Genomic DNA, 22,089 nt, shown 5'->3' with positions numbered 1-22,089 from the left:
TACGCTCTAGGAGGAGAGGAACATTACCTTGAGTACACCGTGGTCTGCCGTCTGGCTCACAGAGGCACAGAGGAGGCATCTGTTGCTGAATGAATGAACAGGCTCTTGTGGAACAGCCTCACCTTGTCCCACGGCTTCCACTAAGATCTCTAAATTTGGCCCATTAGAGAGCTCTGTCTAACGGGGCACCTGGCTGGCTCAGTCCGTATAGCACGTGACTCTTAATCTCAGGATTGTAAATTCAAGCCCCACATTGGGTATAGAGATTACCTAAAAATAAAATCTATTTTTAAAAAAAAAGGAAGGGAAGATCTGTCTCCTATATTCTAATTGACCACTAGACATGACCAATTGAAATTTAACACCTTCTAAATTGATGGGGTTTTTTTTTCTAAGTTTGTTCTCAACTTTTCTCTTCTACATCGTATTTTAGCAGTGGCACAATGAGGTGTGACAACACTTAATTTTATGTGTCAACTTGGCTAGGTGATGGTGCCCATTTTTTTTTTCTTTTTGGTCAAACACCAGATGTCACTGTGAAGTGATTTTTTAGATGTGATTAACATTTATTTTGTTTTTTAACGTTTATTTATTTATTTTAAGAGAGAGTGAGCAGGGGAGGGGCAGAGAGAGAGGGAGAGAATCCCAAGCAGGCTCCGTGCTGCCAGTGCAGAGCCTGATGTGGGGCTCGAACTCACCAACTGGAGATCGGGACCTGAGATGAAACCCAGAGTTGGATGCTTAACCAACTGAGTCACCCAGGTGCCCCTAGATGTGATTAACATTTAACTCGGTAGACTGAGAAAAGCACAATACCCTCCATAGTATGGGTGGGCCTCATCCAATCAGTTGAAGGCTTTAACAGAAAAGACTGAAATCCTTTGAGTAGGAAGGAATTCTGTCTCCAGATTGCCTTCAGACTCAAGACTACAACATTAACTCCTGCCTGAATCTCCAGTCTCCAAGTCTACCCAGCAGGTTTCAGACTTGCCTGTGCACACAACTGCAGGTGCTAATTCGTTAAATCCCTCCTCCCCAGCTCTACAACACACACACACACACACACACACCATTGGTTCTGTTTCTCTGGAGAACCCCAACACAGGGTTATCTTTGACAATCCCCTCTCCCTCTTTTTCCAACATCCATTCAGTCACCAAAGCCCTACTGGTGCCGTATACAACATGCCTCCTGCCGCTACCCTTTCTCTGCCTCCCTGTCCCCTGTCTTGCTTTCGACTCTCAGCATCTCTCACCTGGACTATTTTAAAGTCTCCTAACCAGTCTCTCTGCTTTATCTCCTGCCAATCCACAAGCTACTCCACCACCAGGGTCACCTAAGAATCTGATCGTGACACTTACACCACCAAAGTCTCCCACGGTCTAACGAATACAGCTCAAACCCCTCAATGTAACATGAAAGCTCTTTATCAACAAGTTCAAGTTCTATTCCCAGCTCCATATCTCTGACTCCTCTCTAAAAAAACCCCAAATTCTAGCTATATTTAGCACCTGTGGATCCCCAAACATGTCATTTCATACCTTCACGCTTTTACATATTTTATTCAATTTACTTGGAATGCCTATCAACTTGTTTTGACAACATTCCAACCTACTCCTCAAGCCTTAACTCAGATGTACTCTTTGTTCGTAAGCTGTCCCTGGATGCTTGGTCATAGCGTTTAGACAATGATAAAGATCTTTTCGCTAGTCTTATTGTCTTGAAATTGATGTATGTGTCTGTGTTTCTCAAAGACAAGAGGCTCCTTGATGGCAGGGACTGTGTATAATAATAGATACTAATAGATTTTAATAGTAACAATAGTAATTAGATCCCTAAAGGAAAAATAAGGTAAAAACAGAAAGGGGGGAAAACCATAAGAGAATACAGAGGACAACTGAGGGTTTCTGGGGGCTTGGGGTAGGGGAATGGGCCAAATGGGCGATGGGCATTAAGGAGGGCACTTGTTGGGATGAGTGCTGGGTGTTATATGTAGGTGATGAACCACTAAATTTTTCTTCTGAAATCAATACTACACTATATGTTAACTACCTTGGACTAAATAAAAAATAGATAGATAGATAGATAGATAGATAGATAGATAGATAAAATTAGATCCCTAGTCCTGGTCTTCTGTTTAGCTCATAACAGCCATTCAAAAACTGTCCACTGAGCCAATTTTTGTGTGTTAGATTTTAAGCCCTTTGAAGGCAGAAACCATATTGATGTTGATCTTTGTATCACTCATGGTGCCTCTCATAGGATCTCGTACAAAGTATAAGGATCGGGTACATAGAACTATGGACACAGTACACAGATTAAGTACCTAGTACATAGGCTCTTGCTCAATAGAAGAGTGAATTAAAGAAAAGCTTCAGTTCTCTGGAGAAGACAGAAACATCTCATTTCCTGTAGCTACAACGTGTCTGCCATCATTGGCTTCCCTTGCTCAGGGTTGTCACAATGATATTAAGTCAAGCAAGAGTTTGTGCAAAGAAGAAACCACTGAAGGTCACAGTCTTGAGGAAGAGGAAAGAGAAGGGGACTGTCTGTTAAAAAAAAAAATGAAAACTATAAGAACTTTATTTCCTATTTTCTCACAGTCTTCTAGAAAACATTCTTTTTTCTTTTGACAGATTTCAAACCCACAGGAAAGTTGAAAGAACAGTACAATGAACAGCCGGATACCCCTCACACAGATTCACCAACATCTCACCACACCCATTTCCCCCATCTCTCTGTTTCTCTATCTATACTTCCCTAGTGCTGAAACACCATCACGGCATTTCACCCCCAAATACCGCATGTTGTACCACTCAGAAGGAGGACTTTCTCTTACGTCACCAGAACACCATTATCCCACCTAAGAAAAGCAACATTAATTCAATAAAATCATCTAGCATAGAATCTGGACTCAAATCTTCCTTATTTTTCCTCCAAATGTCTTCGATGGCATTTTTTTGGACCCAGAATCCAGTCGAGTCTCACACATTGATTTGGCTGTCAACATCTCTTCTCCTCAAACTGTTCCTCTGTCGATACCAAACACCTGAAGATCCAGGTCAATTGACCTGTAGAACGTAGGACGTTGCTCTGTTAGGATTTGGTTCAGGTCAAATGCTTCCAGCCAGGTTTGTTGTGTCCCTCCTGTAACATCAGGTCAGGGGACTCACAAGGTCACATTGTCCCACTTCTGGAGATGCTCAGCTTGATGAGGTGCAGATAAGGTGGAGGTATCTCCAATGCAAAGACACACTGTGTGATTAGTAACTAACCTGTGAGATCATGTAAACATGTCTTCCTTGGGGCGCCTGGGTGGCTCAGTGGGTTGGGTGTCCGACTCTTGCTCAGGTCATGATCTCACTGCTCGTGAGTTCGGGCCCCATGTCAGGCTCTGTGCTGACAGCTCAGAGCTTGGAGCCTGCTTCAGATTCTGTCTTCGTCTCTATGCCCCTCCCCTGCTTGAGCTCTGTCTCTCTCTCAAACACACACAAAAAAAAAAAACTTAAAAAAATGTAAACACATCTTCCTTAGTCTTTTTCCCAGGGGGTCATTGATGACCATTGCCTGAATCACTGATTACATTGAGAGTTAACAAAATGGTGCTTTTCTAAATCTACAGTCTAAACTTACTAACTTATAATCTTTTCTAAAGCAGAGCCTCCCTCCTAGCCCTTTTGAGTATCATTATGGAGCCACAAGATTTTTTTTTAACTCAATATCATCATTTACCAAGATGATTATTTTGATCCTCAAAGTTTCCCAGATTTGGTAAGTGGGTTCCCTTTCAAAGCTGGCTTCTGTGTCCCTGTGACACAGATTTTTAAATAATCTTTGAACATATCTTGCTTCCTGGCACACAAGATGTTCCTAACGTAGACCCAGTATCAGCCAATTCTCTAAGGAGCCGCTGTTCTTTTCTGGCAGGAAACAGAAAGCAACACCTGGTCTCCAAGTGAGCTCACTGCCATGGGGTGCCATTGATTCTAGGCTCTTTCTATGGACACGGCTAGAATATCACATCATGATCTTACACTCATGGATAGCTCCAGTTCAATTCTTCCCCCAATTCCACATTCTTTGGCTTTCACTGAAAACCCTCATTAGTTCCAAGAATGAGGAACACAGCCTGAGAAGATCTGGATTTGGAAGAGGAGGGGGCACACTGGCAGCAGGCGATGCAGCTTGAGCAGGCATGGAGGCCCTGACACTGGAGAACGAGGGATACGGGCACGAGAGCCTTTAAGAAGAAGGGCTCAAAGCATAAGAGACTCTTAAAAACTGGGAACAAACTGAGGGCTGATGGGGGGTGGGAGGGAGGGGAGGGTGGGTGATGGGTATTGAGGAGGGCACCTTTTGGGATGAGCACTGGGTGTTGTATGGAAACCAATGTGACAATAAATTTCATATACTTAAAAAAAAAAGAAAAGAAGAAGGGCTCTCAGCGATTGTCGAAAGCCTGGAGGTAGATGGGGAGTCCATATAATTTATCGATCAAATCAAGACACTTCTGAGAAAGAAAGCAAAGTGCTATTAATAACCATGCCAGAGGGGCTCCTGGGTGGCTCAGTTGGTTGAACATCCGACTCTTGATTTGGGCTCAGGTCATGATCTCAAGCCCCACATCAGGCTCTGCACTGACAGCACAGAGCCTGCTTGAGATTCTCTCCCTCTCTCAAATAAATAAAACTTGAAAAAAAAATTAAAAATAACCATGCCAGACAGCACGCATGAACTAGCACTGTTTTGGGCTGGCTTAACATATGGTTACTCCAGGTGGAGACAATAAAGGAGAGACCAGACTAAAACTTACTCCAGCGTTTCCTGTCTTTGGGACCGTGGGTTACTGTACTTGAAAAGGCAGTTGTAAATGCTGCTTCTCCGGCTGGGGGTGGTGGGCATGTCTGTGTGATGGCCCCTTGTCCTGCGGAACAGGCTTCATTTACAAGGTGTGTGGCCAGGGCCCTCTCTGGAACCCACTGGGGTGGACATTCTTGCAGAAGGAGCCTCTCCGCTCCAACTCTGTCCACCTCCCTTCCTGATAGGGCAAGAGCGAGAGCAACTTCATCCACAGGAGAATAAACTGTCTACAGGTATGCTGGATGCTAGGTGTTGGCAGAGTTTCTGTAAGAAATCCTGCTGCCCGACACCAGGGGAAGTGGGGGGCTGCAGAAAGCCAGCCTTAGAAGCAGAGGCTACCCCTGGGCTCACATGTATCTTCTCCCTAGAGAAAGGAGAATGGCCTTCAGTCCCAGCCAGACTCTTGTCCAGGTAGCCCGGACTCTGCCTCCGGTTTTGGGGGTAGTTCTGGCTTAGGGCAGGGGGAAAGCAAAGGAGAATGCAAATGGGGTACAGAGAAACCATCCGGTTTCAGTGAATTAGCTGCAAACATACTCAACTCTGAACTGTGTTAAATCCTAAAACTCCTTTGATGGTTCAGAAGACGCTTGAGTCTTGTAAAGCTTCGGGGTCCCCATGAACACGCCTGGCTGTAAACACCCAGCTGTGCCCAGTCGTACACGGCCTGAGGGATACAGGCGACACGCCTTGCGTGCGTGTTCTCAACACGCCCTGGGCCACTATCACAGCCTAAAGGGTCACCAGGTTTTGTGCCTAATTTCTAGTGAGCTAAAATTAGTAACAGGTAACAAGCTGTTACATTTTGAAGGGATGTCCGTGGGCTATGACTCTCACAGCTATTTTCATTACTTTCCACGGATCTAATTCTGGCTTAGAGACTACCCCTGGAGGCTGGAGGCCTGATTTACAGACCTGGGTTTGAAGACGAACACACCACAGTTTTGCTTTGATAATGGAGGTCAAGCTGGAGTGTCTGGGACCCCAGGGGACTGGTGTTTTGAGTCTACGACGTTCTTGGTAAAAACAAACAACAGAAAGAGATCCATCCACAAACTTCGGGAACTCTCCATTGCTCGCGGGACTAGGGACTTAGCTTGTAGAATGGTGCTCAAAACTCTCCTCCATCTGATCTGCGTACCCAAAAGCCTCAATATATTTTCTATCCCATACGCAGTCCATCCGCTGTGGCCGGTGCCTCTGAACGCATTGAGATGAGTTTCTTGCTGGCCACCCCCTCTGCCTGGGTCCACCCCTTGGCCAGGAGCCTGCTGCCCTCGGAGCTACAGACCTCAGTATCCGGCACCCTCCTGACGCGGCCAAACGTGTTCCCACCTTAGTGACAAGGAAGAAGTTTCTTCTAGCGGTTTTGCCGGGCTCTGTTTCATCCACTGTCCAGAGACACCTTTCTAAAACACAAACCAAGCCCTTCAACTGTCCTGCTGAAAGCCTTTTGAGCAACCACCGGCCCATCCCCCTTGGTCCTCTAGCTCAGTACTGCTCAGGGTTTCCTCCCAGGGCCAGGCTGGCCTCCCTTCTGCCTCCTGGATTTGTGTATCACCTGGCTACCTTCTGCAGGTTCCCTTGCCCATGACCTAAGCGCCGGGATGGACATAAGCAGCCTTGTTTCTCTCACTAGAAGCCCACAACCAGCCTTTAATGAACGTTTCATGATCACTAAAAGAAGAAAGATGGGATGAATGATGTAGAATTGCAGTGAGATAGATCCAGGACCATAAGGGGGCAAAAAACCCACAGGAGGTTGTAGACCAGGGTGGTGGTTCACAACCTTGGGAGCTCCCCAGGTGAAATCTGAACACCCCGCCTCTGTACACACCCACGGAGGGCAGGGAGAGACTGGAGGAGGAGGCAGACCACTGCAGAGGGCTGGGTGGCAGGTTAAGCAGGCAGGGGCCTTACAGACCGGGCTTGTCTTGGGCAAGATCTCCACACCCACTGGCCAGAATCTTAAGTCTGTAAACAGGCCTTAACTGGGTTCAGTCACATACACTGTCCAGATAAGCAACAACACCTGACTCCCTCAAGACTGTATCCTTGAAATGGCTTGCACTGTGGGGATGATGTATAAAACATACATCCCAAGGACAGGGGAGGGGGTGGGGAGCCTGCAGTTGCCCAGGTCCAGTCTGTGGGTCAACCGACAGTCACGGCCCCTCGATGGTGTCTCCGGCATAGGGCCAGAGCAGTGGCTCGTCTGCTGATTTGGGTGTGACTGCTAGCCCAGTGGGAAGGGCTTGGAAGCTAATGTCTTGGAGTGATTTTTGTTACCCATGTACATGCACCTGCCATAGACAGATTGTACCTTTTCGGGATACACTCTTATGGTAGTGTGACCTCAGTTCTCTTTAACCACTCCGAAGTCCTGAAAACCTCTTTTGTGTAGCACCAGGGAGCGATACCTAAACTGGGTGCCCCAGCTGGTATACAGATGGCCACCATCTTGATGTAAGGTTGTTCATCTCCAGTAAGCACGTCCCTGACAGACACTTGTCAAGTGTAGACTATTCTAGTTTGGATATTCCAATTCTTATAAGCACAACAGTCAACCCTGAAGCAGAAATAACCAATTCCTTCTATCAGCTGTGCCTTGGAAACCGGGTACAGTTTTCCTTTCCATTTCCTATGTGTTTGCATTTTGGAATATTGTTCCTATTTATCTGGGCTTACTTCTCCTGGCTCAGTGACAAGGAAATTAGGGAAAATTAGGAATAAGGACTAGATATGGTGAGAATAGGAAGATAAAATTGCTTCAATAATATTATCAACACAAAAGCATCTCTTTGCTGGACGAATAAACAATACAACATGTATGCACGGCTCCTTGTATATGACTGGTCACGGGCTCACTGTAGGATTCTACCAGAAAACATTTTAAGGAAAAAAAAAAAGCAATACTGGGGCACTGCTAGCTCATTCTTAGGCTTAGCTTGATGCTACGTCGATCCTGAAGTGAGAATTAATTATTCCTTATTTTTCTCTCCTATTACAAGCTTTCCAGCTACTTTTGGAAGACAAAAGTGAGCAGACTCTTTTAAGACTTCCTATGTGTATTTTGGCTTTCTTTGCTGGGGTTGTGTTATTTTCTAAAAGTGATTTTCTAATCTCTTAGATTCGGTGGCCTCAACTATTTTCTCTCCTCCTACGCCCCGCCCCACCATCCCTCCATACATTCCCAATTTACTCATTTTCCTCGGATACATATTTTCAAATTGTCTTGCTCATTGGTGTTCACCATTCTGTTCCCAATATACAGAGATTCAAAATTCATAAGAGAATCCTGAACAGTGAGGTTACCCAAATGAGTTTTAAACATGACAGGCTCTTGAAACTAGGGGACAAGGTTTGGTGTAATCATAAGTATTATTTTTATGCAATCTTAGTAATGAATAAATTGCTGAAGCATCACAAAGACAATTAGACTAAGAAAAACACCGAGTAGCACCTATTTACGTGTCTACGTTCTACTCCTGTGACATTGTCAGCAATTATTAGAGGTCAGAGGTGAAAAAGGCAGATTAGGGCAATCAGGCCAGGTTTTTTCGCAACCAGTTTTGTGCAGCATTTTTGTGTAGCAATCTTAAGAGAGAGAAAAAAAAGATTTCATATAGCCTGCGGTAGGCATAATAAGATATAAGAGATACTCTCTCTTATTTTATTTTTTTAATTTTGAGAGGGACAGAGAGAACGTGAGCAGGGGAGGGGCAGAGAGAGAGAGGGAGAATCCGAAGCAGGCTTAGCACTGTCAGCAAGGAGCCCGACACGGAGCTGGAACTCATGAACCCAGGGATCGTGACCTGAGCCGAGATCAGACACTTAATCACTGACTGAGACACACAAGCATCCCGATATGTCTTAAATATAGTAAGTGTTGCAAACCACATAGAGAAACCAAAGTTTAGCTTTCATGTGCCACGTCCACATTTTTTACTACTTCCACAGATCCTCGCAGCAATAGTTAGAATTCAGGGGGAGAAGAAGAAATGTGAAGAATCACATTCATGTTTCTGGGAGCACCTCCCCACCGGTCTGGACAATGGGGATGACCTGCTCTGCCCTGCATGTTCCCCTCCAGCTGCAGAGTCTAGTGAAAACGAGAATATCGTACCCCAGGGGGCTGTGCCCCATCCTAAACAAAGGCCAGATTACACAATAAAGCATCATTTCTCTTTCAGAAGCTTCTGCAGCAGAGGGCCAAGTGAGCGAACCAACACGTGGGAAAAGGTAGTCTTTCTTCCGCGGAAAAAACACCCGAATTGTTTCCACGGTGCTTTTTCATTGCCTCCCTGGCCACTTTCTATCCGGTTGTCAGCTTCTCTTCAAATGCAAGTCGGACGCGCCAGAGATCCTGCACCGCCTTCTGGAAAACCCCAACCTTTCTACCCCCGGCGGATCATCAAGGCCTCAGTGCACCCTGCAGGTGTACACAAGGAAGTGTGCACCCCCATCTGTAACGGCACACCTTCTCATGTTGATCTCCCAACAGAAATTACTCCCCCCGCCCACCACCTTGTGTCCCTCCTCCTCACAACTCAGGGCAGATGCCATTATTACAAAGAGCTCCTAAAACCTGACTCTGCTGCTCTTTCCCTAATTTGGGGTAGCTTGATTTAAATGAAGACTCTCAGCACCCAGCAATTATTTCCACCACAGCGGTTATCACATTGTAATTAGCCCCTCCTTGGCCCGTGAGCTTCCCGTGGCCACCGAGCTTAGCAAAGCGTTTCGGGCACATAGTAGGGGTTCAAGAAACCCTTGCGTGAACTCTAGGAATATACCCTCTTGAGGTGTGTCATCTAAACGGCCAAGCACACACACCCGTAATGTACAGATCAATGAATTTTCACATACGTATCCATGGAGATAGAAACATAATGACGGCCCAGGTGAGCATTATCGAGCATTCCCCAGAGGCTCCCTTGAACCAACAGGCTTTAATTGCTCTGGGAATGAGCCCCATGCATCTTGTGAAAGCGGGCTGGTGGCCAGTATGAACCCCAAGAAGATAGAAGCAGCCCTAATTCCCTGCCGGTAGAATGCCCCGGAGAGGGAAGGGGAATTTTTACTCTAGAGAAAAGTGAGAACAGGAGGATTGAAGAATAGAACATAAAAAAAAAAAAATGCAACCGGCGAAAAGCGAGCATAACAATGACATTGCTTGCCTCCCCACCCCCCCCATCCCCAACTCAACCCTGCAATGCCAGGGCCAGGCCCGGTGTGGGCGGTCTCAGGGTTGCCTGTCACCCCTCACAGCCGCCTTACCCAGGTTCTGATGGCTGCTGAGGCACGGACACCAGAGTGACTCAGAAGTAACCGTAGTCAAGGCTTGCCAAACCTTAGGTGACACGCGCAAGGGGTCCCTTCTCCGCCTGGGTTCTGGCTTCTCACCTGCACCTCCCACAGACCAACGTGCATTTTTGGGGCAGCGGACTTTGCTTAAGTCGCTCCCCTCCCCCGTCGCTGCGGCCTGACGCTCCTTCATTGACCCAAATGGGGTTTTTTTTTGCTTTTGTGTTTTGCTTTTTTTTCCTTTCTCAGTCCAGCATGTCTAGCATCACATTATTCCCAGAGGACTAAAAGAAAGACCTCCGCGCAGGCTGTCCAGGCGGTGCCCGCAAAGGCGCTGGGCTGCCATCCGCTGCCCGCGGAAGGGGCGCCCCGTAACGCCCTCCAAGGCCGGCGGAGGGGCGAGCGGCGGCCCCGGCCCGAGGAAGTCAAGATGCCCCGTTGATTCCGCCGGGTCCCGGGCGAGGCCTTCGAGGGGGGCGCGCGCGCTCCCCGGGACGCCGCCCAGCGCCCCGCCCCCGCGCGAGCTTGGCCGCACCCACTTCCCCCGGGAGGCGCCCCCGCCGCCGTCGCCGCCGCCGGGGCTGACGTCACGAGGCACCCAGCCGCCGGCGCCCCGCGGTGCGCGCCCCGCGCGGGGACCCGCCGCCCTCGCCGCGCCGACACCCGGACGCGCCGCGCGCGCGCGCCCGTCCCCGCCCGCAAGCGCGGCCGAACATGGCGAGCCCGGCGCCTCCGGAGCACGCCGCGGAGGGATGCCCGGCCCCGGCTGCCGCGGAGGGATGCCCGGCCCCGGGTGCCGCGGAGCCGCCCCGGGCTCCCCCCGAGGAGCAGGGAGAGGAGGCGCGGGAGGAAGGGGCGGTGGCGGTCGTCGCGGGGCGACAGGTGGAGGAGGCCGCCGGCGGGGTGGCCGCCGCCGTGACCTGGCTGCTGGGGGAGCCGGTGCTGTGGCTGGGCTGCCGCGCGGACGAGCTCCTGAGCTGGAAGAGGCCGCTGCACAGCCTGCTCGGCTTCGTCGCGGCCAACCTGCTGTTCTGGTGAGAGCTCGGGCTGGGTGGGGACGCCCAGGAGGGCAGGTGACCTTGGGGCGCCCGGGAGCGGGCAGAGGGGGCGCCCCGGGCGCGGTGTGTGTGTGTGGGGAGGGGGGGGGGGTTGTGCACGCTGAACCCTGCGACGGAAGTGTCCGCCCTGCCCCACTTTCGGGGCCACCTTTCTCGAACAGGTAGACACACACACCAACTTTCCTGCAGAAGCGCTTCGCTACAAACACAGTTGTCACCCTCCGTGTGTGTATCCACCCTGGCAAGGGAGGCGGTTGGCTGGCCCGCAAGCACCTGTACCTACAGGTGTGCCGAGCGTGCCCGGAAACTTGGGCCTTTGCTTTCGAAAACTCACGGGTTTTCACCTGCTTGCCAAAACCATGCCAGTGCAAACGTGCTTGAACTTGTATTCGCTCTCGCACCCCGAGCAGGCGTGTGGACCAGCTTAGGTACACGCTCAAGACTGCGCCGCCTTCATCAGCCACCTGATAGGCACTGAATGATTTGTTTTTCCATTCCCTGGAGGGTTGGGTTTACTCTCTTAATTCCCTGATGAGAAAACAGGAGGCAAACAGGTGGATTAGGTACATCACCCCCTCCCCCCGCCACCCAGGTGTGCACAGTGTGGAAAACAGTCGTATTTTCAGGTGAAGTACAGATAGAATACACAGGAATGTTCTCGGAAAAGCCCCTGATCAACAGGTTTGTCTCTCCAAAAAGAGCCCTTCACCAGTAAGGACAGGGAGAGTGTCTCACTCCTTCACCGAAGGACGTGCCGTTCCTCTGTTACCAGTCTGATGGGGGGTGGAGAAAAGCGTTCTTTGTTTGCAACTGTGTCCTCATAACAAGCATGATCCACACCAGTGCAGGATAAGCAGGGGTTTGGCAGGAGATACCTTGTTACAGGACACAGATTTCTTAACCTTAACGTTAGGATATAAAGTAACCAAAACATACACAGTCTGCCATTTTCTTTGTTAACCAGAGCAACTTGAAGATTTCTCTACTGATCTGTACCAGTCCTGGTTTCCTCTTAAAATGAGCGATATCTTACCAGGGTCCTTGAATGTGAATTTACTTTGGGTATCCTAGCTGTGTGTGTTTCTACTGTTTATTCCAAATTTCTTTATCCTGTTATAAAGTTTTGTAAGGCCTCAAATAAGGAGGATATGTTGTATTATGCTACACGGAGCCACAGTCAAATAATCTCAGGGCTGTGTTTCCTTCGTTTTTCAAATTGTACTTATTTATTATTAAAAAATAAGGTAATAGCCTCGTAGTTCAGACGTTTAAAGGTACAAAGTGATACACATTTCGAGGTTGTCTTTGCTATGCCTGTCTCTGGCTACCCAGTTTTCTCTCAGAGGCAACCAAGGATACAGTTTCCTCTGTAGCTTTCCAGATTGTGAATGTTTTAGCAAATAGGCAATATTCTACACAAATTGTGAGATACTATTTGGGCTATTCCTCTTCTCCTATGCCTTGGCAATCACTTATTCTTTTTCAACTGCATAGGATTCTATCATTAGGATGCTACAAATTATTTAACCTGTCTCCTAATGGACCAAGATAATTTCCAAACTTCTGCTATTTTAGTGTTAGAGCTAATGGCCTCTGACACGCATTTTTCTGCATATGTGAAAGCATTTCTGTAGGAAAGAGTCCCAGAAGTTTAATTTTTGGGTCCAAGAGAATGTGCATGTGTAATTTTGATGGATATCATTGTAGAATGTCCTTGGAATTCTATTAATTTAAACTCCAGCCAGCAATATGGGTGACTGCCTGTTCCTCTCTACTCTTGCAAACAGTGTTATACCAAACTTTTTGATCTTAAAAAGCAGGTAGGTGAAACAGCGTGTCCCAGTTTGGCATTAAGTTGCATTTCTCTGGGATTGAGCAGTTTTTCTCATGTTCAAGATCCATTATAATTATCTTTTCTTTGCATTATCTATTTATATATTTATAAATATATATATTTTGTATATATATATTTTTTTTTTTCTTTGTCCATATTTTTAGTTGTGCTATTGGGCTTTTTCCTATTGATTTGTAGGAACTCTTTATGTTAACAACTTTAGCCTAATGAGTGTAAGTTGTAAACATTTTTTTCTGATATATTTTTAATAACAGCCATTAAAGAGAATGTTTTTTGCATAAAGTAATTGAAAGGCATATTTGGTGTTATTTTGGAGTGATGTCTTCCATCCATTAAAAGCAATATTTAAGTAAGCTCTGTGCCCAGCGTGGGGCTTGAACTCATGACCCTGAGATGAAGAGTTGCATGCTTTACCTACCAAGCCAGTCAGGCACCCCCATCTATTTTTATGAGTTTGATGGGCAGGTAAACAGTGGCCAGGCATTCAGTCCAATTACAGCTTTCTGCTTCTCTGTTTTATTTCTTCTCCTGTTTACATTATCTACATTCTGTGCATGTTTTCTTTGACAGAAAGATAATTGTCCTGCTTTTTAAATTCTTAAATACTTACTAATTGCAATTTCTGACCCATTTATTAATTTTATTAAACTGTTGGTGTTTTATCCCCCTCTGTTGCTTTTGGGGTTAAAACAATTTTCACAGTCACCGTATTCTTTAAATAGTGTGCTGATCAAGTGGTCTTAAATTATGTGATGCTCTAACATTCTGTGTCCTGGGGATTCTCAAATTTGGTATTTTTCATGAGAAAAACAGATCAGCGTTCAAAGTAAGGAACCCTAATCTTAAGCGATGGTGATGATGTTTTCTCTTTAATTGGTGTTATTTCATTTTTGTGGAAGTTCACTTTTTAAAAATATTTTTTTTTGAATGGTTTAGTACTTGATGTGAGCTGTAGCTTTCATGATTTTGAGTTTGGGCTCAAAAGCTCTAACATTTTTTACCTGCATGTGTAAAATCTGCAAGATTTTCGTGCTGTGAACCAGGAGCACAAAGTCTGAGAGATGCCTGTAACCAATGGGTATAACAGAAAGTTGCGTGAAGGAAGCGTAAGAGAAGAATCAGAAAGAGGATAGTTCATTTGATGGAGTTTGGGGGGAGTGACAGCAAAGTGGATGGAAGAGCTTGTGGCTCTTCATAAGGCCGTCATGCTTGAACGAGACCCCAATGGACAGGAATGATTGGGGTAGATCTAACATACGGTCAAAAGCATTCCAACCTTAAGAACTTGTACTTCGTGTTTTCATGCAGTCACACAGTGGTTGGTAGAGAAAATAAGGAGATGAGACTGGCTAGTTGTTTGGGACACATGTTTGGGGGCGGTGGTCACCTCGAATGTCAGACCATGTGTTTGAACTTGTTTTTTTCTATAGACAATGGGGACCCCCCCAAAAAAGTCAAAGTGTCCATGAATATGTTAACGGGTAAGTAAATTTTGGTACATGTTCTCCTATCATAAAAGACTATATCACAATGAACATAAACTACAGCTATAGGCAACAATATAGATGAATTTTACAAACATCACTTTGGTCAGAAGAATCACACAATACATGTAGGACGATCCAGTTTCTTGAAAGTTTTAGAATGTGCAAAACTACACAGTACTGATTAGGGCCATGCACATAGGAGATTAGAAAGACACTCTTATCCCTAAAATCAACAAAATGTTTATGCCTGGGAAGAGTGAGAAGGTATGACCACAGAGGGACACATAGAAAGTTCTGGGGCACAGGCAGTGTTTTATTTTTTGACTCAGGTGGTAGTTACGTGGCATTAAAATTCTAATTATTTTAAACCTGTGCATGTGTTCTCATCTATGATGTATTTTATGAAAAATGCTCGAATGCTAAATAATGCTTAAGAAATGGTATGCTCTCACGGCTCAGAGGAGCTTGATAAAATGTAGACCCCATATAGTGCCTGTCTCGAGAAGCAGGATTTCCACAACCTGAAATAGATTGGGCACCAGCCCAGTAGTCTCAGGGCTGGGTCTTCCTCATTTTACCAACAGAGGACATGTTTTTGAAATTGTCTCTCTTAATTTTAAATTTTATTTATTTTAAGAAAACGCTAATACCGCTGCACAGTTCAAAAGTTTAAAAGTACAAAAGGCTAAACAGCCTGGAGATCTCTTTCCCACGCCTGTCCCTGGCTACCCAGTTTCCTCGCAGAGGCAATCAAGGACACCACTTTTCTTTTAAATATAATTTATCGTCAAATTGGCTAACATGCGGTATGCAGTGTGCTCTTGGGTTTTGGGGTAGATTCCCATGATTTCTTGCTTCCATACAACACCCAGTGCTCATCCCAACAAGTGTCCTTCTCAATGCCCACCACCCATTTTCCACTCTCCCTTACCCTCCCCCCCCCCCATCAACCCTCAGTTCTCTGTATTTAACAGTCTCTTATGGTTTCCCTCCCTTTCTCTCTGTAACCTTTTTTCCCCCTTCTCTTCCCCAATGGTTTTCTGTTAAGTTTCTCAAGATCCACATATGAGTGAAAACATATGACATCTGACCTTCTCTGACTTATTTCACTCAGCATAAATTACTCTCCAGTTCCATCCACGTTGCTGCAAATGGCAGGATTTCATTTTTCTCGTTGCCAAGTAGTATTCCATTGTATATAGAAACCACATTTTCTTTATCCATTCATCAGTTGATGGACATTTAGGTTCTTTCCATAATTTGGCTATTGTTGAAAGCGCTGCTATAAACATTGGGGGTACATGTGTCCCTATGCATCAGCACTCCTGTATCCTTTGGGTAAATTCCCAGCAGTGCTATTGCTGGGTCATAGGGTAGATCTATTTTTAACTTGTTGGGGAACCTCCACACTGTTTTCCAGAGAGGCTGCACTGGTTTGCATTCCCACCAACAGTGCAAGAGGGTTCCCGTTTCTCCACATCCTCGCCAGCATCTATAGTCCCCTGATTTGTTCATTTTAGCCACTCTGACCAGCGTGAGGTGGTATCTCAGCGTGGTTTTGATTTGTATTTCCCTGATGATGAGTGACATTGAACATCTTTTCATATGTCTGTTGGCCATCTGAACATCTTTGGAAAAGTGTCTATTCATGTCTTCCCATTTCTGCACTGGATTATTTGTTTCTTGGGTGTCGAGTTTGGTAAGTTCTTTATAGATTTTGGATACTTTATCTGATATGTCATTTGCAATTATCTTTTCCCATTCTGTCAGTTGCCTCTTAGTTTTGTTGATTATTTCCTTTGCAGCGCAGAAACTTTTTATCTTGATGAGGTCCCAATAGTTCATTTTTGCTTTTAATTCCCTTGCCTTTGGAGATGTGTCCAGCAAGAAATTGCTGTAGCTGAGGTCAAAGAGGTTGTTGCCTGCTTTCTCCCCTAGGGTTTTGATGGTTTCCTGTCTCACATTTAGGTCTTTCATCCATTTTGAGTTTATTTTTGTGTATGGTGTAAGAAAGTGGTCTAGTTTCATTCTTCTGCATGCTGCTGAAGGACACCACTTTTAAGCACAGCATAAAATAGAATGAACACAATAAAGCAGAAAATACCCATTTTTTTGTTTTTAAAAATTAACTTTTTTGCAGTATACTGTCATCAATAAAATGCACACGCTTCCAGTGTACAGCCAGATGTATATGCTTGTGTATGCACATACAGCAGTCAAGATCTAGAACATTCCACGGCACCTGGGTGGCTCTGTCAGTTGAGCGTCCATCTTCGGCTCAGGTCATGATCTCGCAGTTTGTGAGTTCGAGCCCCACATCAGGTTCTTTGCTGTCAGCGCAGGGCCCACTTTGGATCCTCTGCCCCCCTTTCTTTGCCCTTCCCCTGCTTCCATTCACCCCCAAATAAACATTTTTTTAAAAAAAAATATCTAGAACACTCCGTCAATCCAAAAGATTTCTCTGATTCCCTTTCCGGTCAGTACCTACTTCTGGGGATTGATCTGCTTTATGTCACCATAGATTAGAGTTATCTTCCGTAAAGTTTCATGTAAATGATACAATATAATACGATGTCTTTGTTTGGCTTTGTTTACTCGGTGTGAAGTTTTGAGATCCATCCCTGTTGTGTTTTTGGTTTTTTTCCTTTTTATTGTTGCCCGGTATCCACTTAAGGTATTTGCCACAATTTGTCTGAACATTCGCTAGTTGATGTTCATTTGGGGTCTTTTCAGGGTTGGCTATTATGAATAAAACTGGAGGGGTGCCTGGGTGGCTCAGTCAGTAAAGCGTCTGACTTCGGCTCAGGTCATGATCTCCTGGTTTGTGAGTTCAAGCCCCACATCAGGCTCTGTGCTGACAGCTCAGCCTGTAGCCTGCTTCAGGGTCCCCCTCTCTCTTCCCTTTCCATGCTCATGCTCTGTCTCTCAATAATAAACATAAAAATTTTTTTTATGTTTATTTATTTTTGAGACAGAGAGAGACAGAGCATGAATGGGGGAGGGGCAGAGAGAGAGGGAGACACAGAATCGGAAGCAGGCTCCAGGCTCCAAGCCATCAGCCCAGAGCCCGACGCGGGGCTCAAACTCACAGACTGCGAGATCGTGACCTGAGCTGAGGTCGGGCGCTCAACCGATTGAGCCACCCAGGTGCCCCAACATAAAATTTTTTTTAAAAAACTGGTAAAAAATTCGGGTCCAGATCTTTGTGTGAAATGTCTGTTTTCAGTGAGAACAGGGGCAAGGTCTGACCCGTGTCTTGTGTGGCTATGTAGCAGTTGCCTTGGATAGTTCAGCGATGGGACCAAAAGCCCATCTTCTTCACTTCCTTGCTGGAAGTGCTGAAATTGAATGCCTTACAATGCGGCCATCCTCTTGAGGCACATTCTACCTCTGCAGCCTAGAAAGCCACCCTGATGTGATTTCATTTTGAACCCACGGTTGGAGCCCATGACATACAGAACAGTCCCTGCACAGGCCGTTTTCCTCAGGGCCTCTGGCGTTGCGTGGTGACATTCCCTTCCATTTCTGGAAATAGTAAAACTGTGAGAAAGGGATTTGCTTGAGGGGACTACGCTAGGGTATACCTGGCAAGAGGCACATGGGACTCTGCCTTTTGGGTTTTCTCAGGCCAGGCGTCTGTGCTGTCTAGAATGCCCGGGACCCACTGAGAGCCCTGGCAGCACTGTCCTCAAGAGTTGGTTTGGAAGGTTGCAAAGTCCAACTCCCACTTGCTTCCAAGAGCCCCCCTGTCCCGTCGCTGATGGGTTCTTCCAGCTTGCATCGGGGTCGTGCCCTCTCAGAGAGTTGTCTCTGACTGGCATCATCAAGGGCGTCACCTGGGCACTTGTTAGAGACAAAGATTATGGGCTCGACTCCACACCTACTGAACCAGAATCCCTGGAGGTGGGACCAAAACATCTGAATTTTCTCCAGCTCCTCAAATGACTCTGTACACACTCACGTTTAAGAATCACTGCATTTGAGCACTTTCCCGGATCACAAGCCCTCTTGTCCATGAGGCAGCATTTCCATTGGCGGCAACTCTAAGTGAATATTTTCCTTATAATGAGTTGAGTCAGCCTACCTTTTGATTACTTCTGCAGATGCCCAAGATCCACACCCCCTTTCTAGAGTAGTCCTTTGTTGCAAGCCGCATTCTCTTCTTATTCCTACCGAGGCTTTTTTCTCCCAACTGAGAAATTCTGGGCTCCTTCCCTCACTGTTTTCCAGACTCTTCTGGCCATGCTTCAGTTTATCTGTATTCCTCCTGAATGCAGCATTCCTGAGATGGTCTGAGCAGTGTGTACCACCCCCCACCCCCCGACAGCCTCCTTCTATTCACATAGCCTGAGACAAGAATTTCTTTATTCTAATTGATAGTAACCCCCTTTGGCAGCAACTATTATTGACAATTGTTAGATTCTCGTATATATATGTGTGTATATATATATATATATATATATATATATACACACACACGGATACATATATATCTATATATATATATGACTATACAGTTATAGTTTGTCAGACTATAACTACCAAAATTAAGGACATTCACATTTAGCACTTTATTTAAATCTTAGAGCAACTCGACGAGGGAGGTACTGTTCTCTTTTTACACAGGAGGAAACAGGCTCATAGGAGTTTAACTGAATTATCAAGGATGACTTTGACCTGTGCTATTCAATAGAATGTTTGCAGCGATGGAAATATTCTGCATTTGTGCTGCCTGGTGTGGTAGCCTCTTGTGATGGTTGAGCATGTGAAATGTGGCTAGTTTGACTCAAGAACTGTAATTTTATTTCACTTAAATTTAAATAGCCGCATATGGTTAGTGGCTACCATATTGAATAGCATAAGCCTAGACCATAGTCATGAAGCCATGCCCTCTCTCCACCAATTTAGTATTGTTTTGGTTTGTGTTTTCTTTTACTGTGTTACTCTAGAGAGTAATAGAAGATTGTGGGAGCCGACAATTAGGGCTTCCATTTTATAATATTACAGACTTAATGATTTCACCATAGGGCAAAAATAACCGTGTTGGAAGAATGTTGCTTTTAGGAGGGATTTTGTTTAGTCTTAGCTGGTCTAGTTCATGTTCCCCACCTTATCTCTGTTCCACCTGGACAGTCAGCAGCTACAGATGAGTGTCTGCTCCAGGCCTACGTGGTGTGGGCCCAGTGGGTATACGAGAAGGCCCAGGTCTCTGTTTGTCTCTGAGAGTTTACACCCTGGTTTAGGAGGCATGGCTGCCTCAGTGAACTGATTGAAACACTACACCGCAGTTCTGAATTGTATGCCACGGTCTCTAGAGCCTTACAGTTTAGGAATAGCGGAGATCAGGAGGGTTGGAATAGTTAATGAAAGCTCTGCGCGAATTATCGTATAGACCTAAAAAGAGAGCTATAATTGTACGCGCAAGAATAACAATCAGGGTTTTCCATGTAGGACAAACCCAGGAATAAATGGGGCCTAAGTACCTGATGCTCTCAGCCTGGGGAGACTCACCTGCCTCACGCTGAGGGTCCATCCTGGGGAACACGAATAAAAATTATTATTCTTGATGCCTGGAACCAGCGTGGGATCGGAAACATTGTTAGATGTTCAAAAGGTGTGGTGAACTGAGCTGAACTAGAGAGTATTCCCCAAGCTTAGATAGGGTGGGGCTAGTTTAAGAGAGGCCTTGCAAAATAGAAGAGGCTTCAGTTCCCTGAAAATAGTCATGGACTTTTTTGTATTCAGCATTTAGCAAACGTTTCTTGAGTGGTGGTCTCATGTGCTTTTTATTAGACCCAGCGGCCCCTCGTGAGATCCCGTGTGAGGGTGTTTTCTCAGACTTTAGTACGCTAGCACCGGGAACTTGGGGTTGAGGACTTAAGAAATGGGGCTGGTTTAACCAGATTGATACTCCTCCTAGAAACCCCATCAGGGTTTCCTCTTTAATAACTATACACCTCGTCTTTAGTCATTTTGCACAATTTTATGTGTATGCTATTTGAGCGATAACTTTACCTCAGGTTCTTTCTGCTACTCTCCTTTTTCCCTTTTATCCTGTTGTGCACGACTGTTTTTAAATTGCTGGGTTGATCCAAATGAGTACAAATAAATGAGGTGTATCATTATTACTAGCCGCTGGGAATGCAGTGATGATTAAGACACATTCTGACCCCTGGTGTGAGAAACAGATTAGTAAGGAAACAATTCTTTTTTTTTTTAATTTTTTTTTAATGTTTTATTTGTTTTTGAGAGAGGGAGAGACAGAGCATGAACAGGGGAGGGCCAGAGAGAGGGAGACACAGAATCTGAAACAGGCTCCAGGCTCTGAGCGGTCAGCACAGAGCCCGACGCGGGGCTCGAACTCACGGACCGCGAGATCATGACCTGAGCCGAAGTCGGCCGCTTAACCGACTGAGCCACCCAGGCGCCCCAGTAAGGAAACAATTCTAATGCAAGGTTACGCTGTGCACACTGAGGTAGCACACATGGGCCAGGAAGAAGCAACAGAAAGAACTTCCTTGAATCTTGAATGAAGGGGTCTGGGGCCGGGGCAGGAGGCAGGATGGTCAGTACCTAAAAAGTCAAAGAGAACTAATACCTATCGAAGAGCTCTTAGGTACTAGGTACTAGGTTAATTCATGGGAGCTTGAACGGGGCATACAGTGGCACTCATCTGGACCATATCTAACAAGCAGTTTCCATCTATTACTCTAATGTAAATACCATCATGTTGGACCCTTTCTTCCAAAACCTCCACGCAAAAATTCAACAAATATTTGTCTACCGCCACTGTTTTAGGTGCTGGAGATGTAAGAGTGGACACAAAATATGTACACATAGGGCTCCCTTTTTCACGGAGCTTGTACTCCAGTGGTGGGAATAGCAGAAGAAAGGCAACAAATACTCAAAAATGCTAGAAGAAGCTGGACACTATGGAGAAAACTGAAGCAGGGACAAGGAGTGACAAGGAGGTGCTACTTGGCTGAAGCGGTCAGTGCGGGCATCTCAGAGGAATGACCTGGAACAGACACCTGAAGAACGAGTCCGGGAATGATCCAGGCAGCTCCCTTTCTGGTGGAATGTTCCAGACAGAGGAAATGGTGTGTGCCAAGGCCCTGAGGGAGGTGGACTTGAGGTGTTAGCAGAAAAGCAAGGAGCCCCCTGTGGTGGGAGCTGGGTGAGCAGGGGGGAGACACCACTGGTTTGGCGTGAACTCGGTGCTACAGCTGTGCCAGATTCTGCGTTTTGGCTTTTCCTGAGCCCTCCTGGACGAAGGAGGGGAGCGAGAGCCTGGGGCCCGAGGCTAGTGAGGAGTTTCACCGAAGCACGTGGTGGTGAGGAGAGGCGGTGGGGGTGGGGGGGAGAAGATGGCTTCGGGGGGACTCTGGAGGTATAATCCGGGGGATTGAGTGGTCTGGGGGTGGGAAGAAAGTGGTAGAGGACCGGCGGGCCTGCGAGGGTAGGTGAGGAGGGGCTGGCGTGAACCAGTATCAGGGACCCTGAGGTTCAGCGGGTTGGGGCCATG

General features: G+C 46.2%; 1 protein-coding gene and 1 long non-coding RNA gene across 6 annotated transcripts in view; one reads left to right on the top strand and one right to left on the bottom strand.

Moving 5' to 3' along the window:
• The window catches only part of LOC128778242 (uncharacterized), a 52,194-nt gene extending 41,535 nt beyond the window's left edge, over positions 1-10,659 (bottom strand). For 3 of the 5 annotated variants that reach the window (XR_008423668.1, XR_008423669.1, XR_008423670.1), the window contains exon 1: positions 10,138-10,659. This is a non-coding gene — a long non-coding RNA (uncharacterized LOC128778242). The remainder of the gene's footprint in view (positions 1-10,137) is intronic. The other 2 variants (XR_008423667.1, XR_008423666.1) reach the window with 2 other exon arrangements.
• Positions 10,660-10,750: 91 nt separating this feature from the next.
• RETREG1 (reticulophagy regulator 1) overlaps positions 10,751-22,089 on the top strand; it is a 131,439-nt gene continuing 120,100 nt past the window's right edge. The window contains exon 1 of the mRNA XM_019450762.2: positions 10,751-11,198. Coding sequence (XP_019306307.2) covers positions 10,879-11,198 — 320 coding nt within the window. The 5' untranslated portion in view covers positions 10,751-10,878. The remainder of the gene's footprint in view (positions 11,199-22,089) is intronic.

Source organism: Panthera pardus, unplaced genomic scaffold (assembly GCF_024362965.1).
Source record: "Panthera pardus isolate Hobbes unplaced genomic scaffold, ASM2436296v1 HiC_scaffold_2, whole genome shotgun sequence".
Lineage (NCBI taxonomy): Eukaryota > Metazoa > Chordata > Mammalia > Carnivora > Felidae > Panthera > Panthera pardus.
This window is presented reverse-complemented; position numbering and strand designations above follow the sequence as displayed.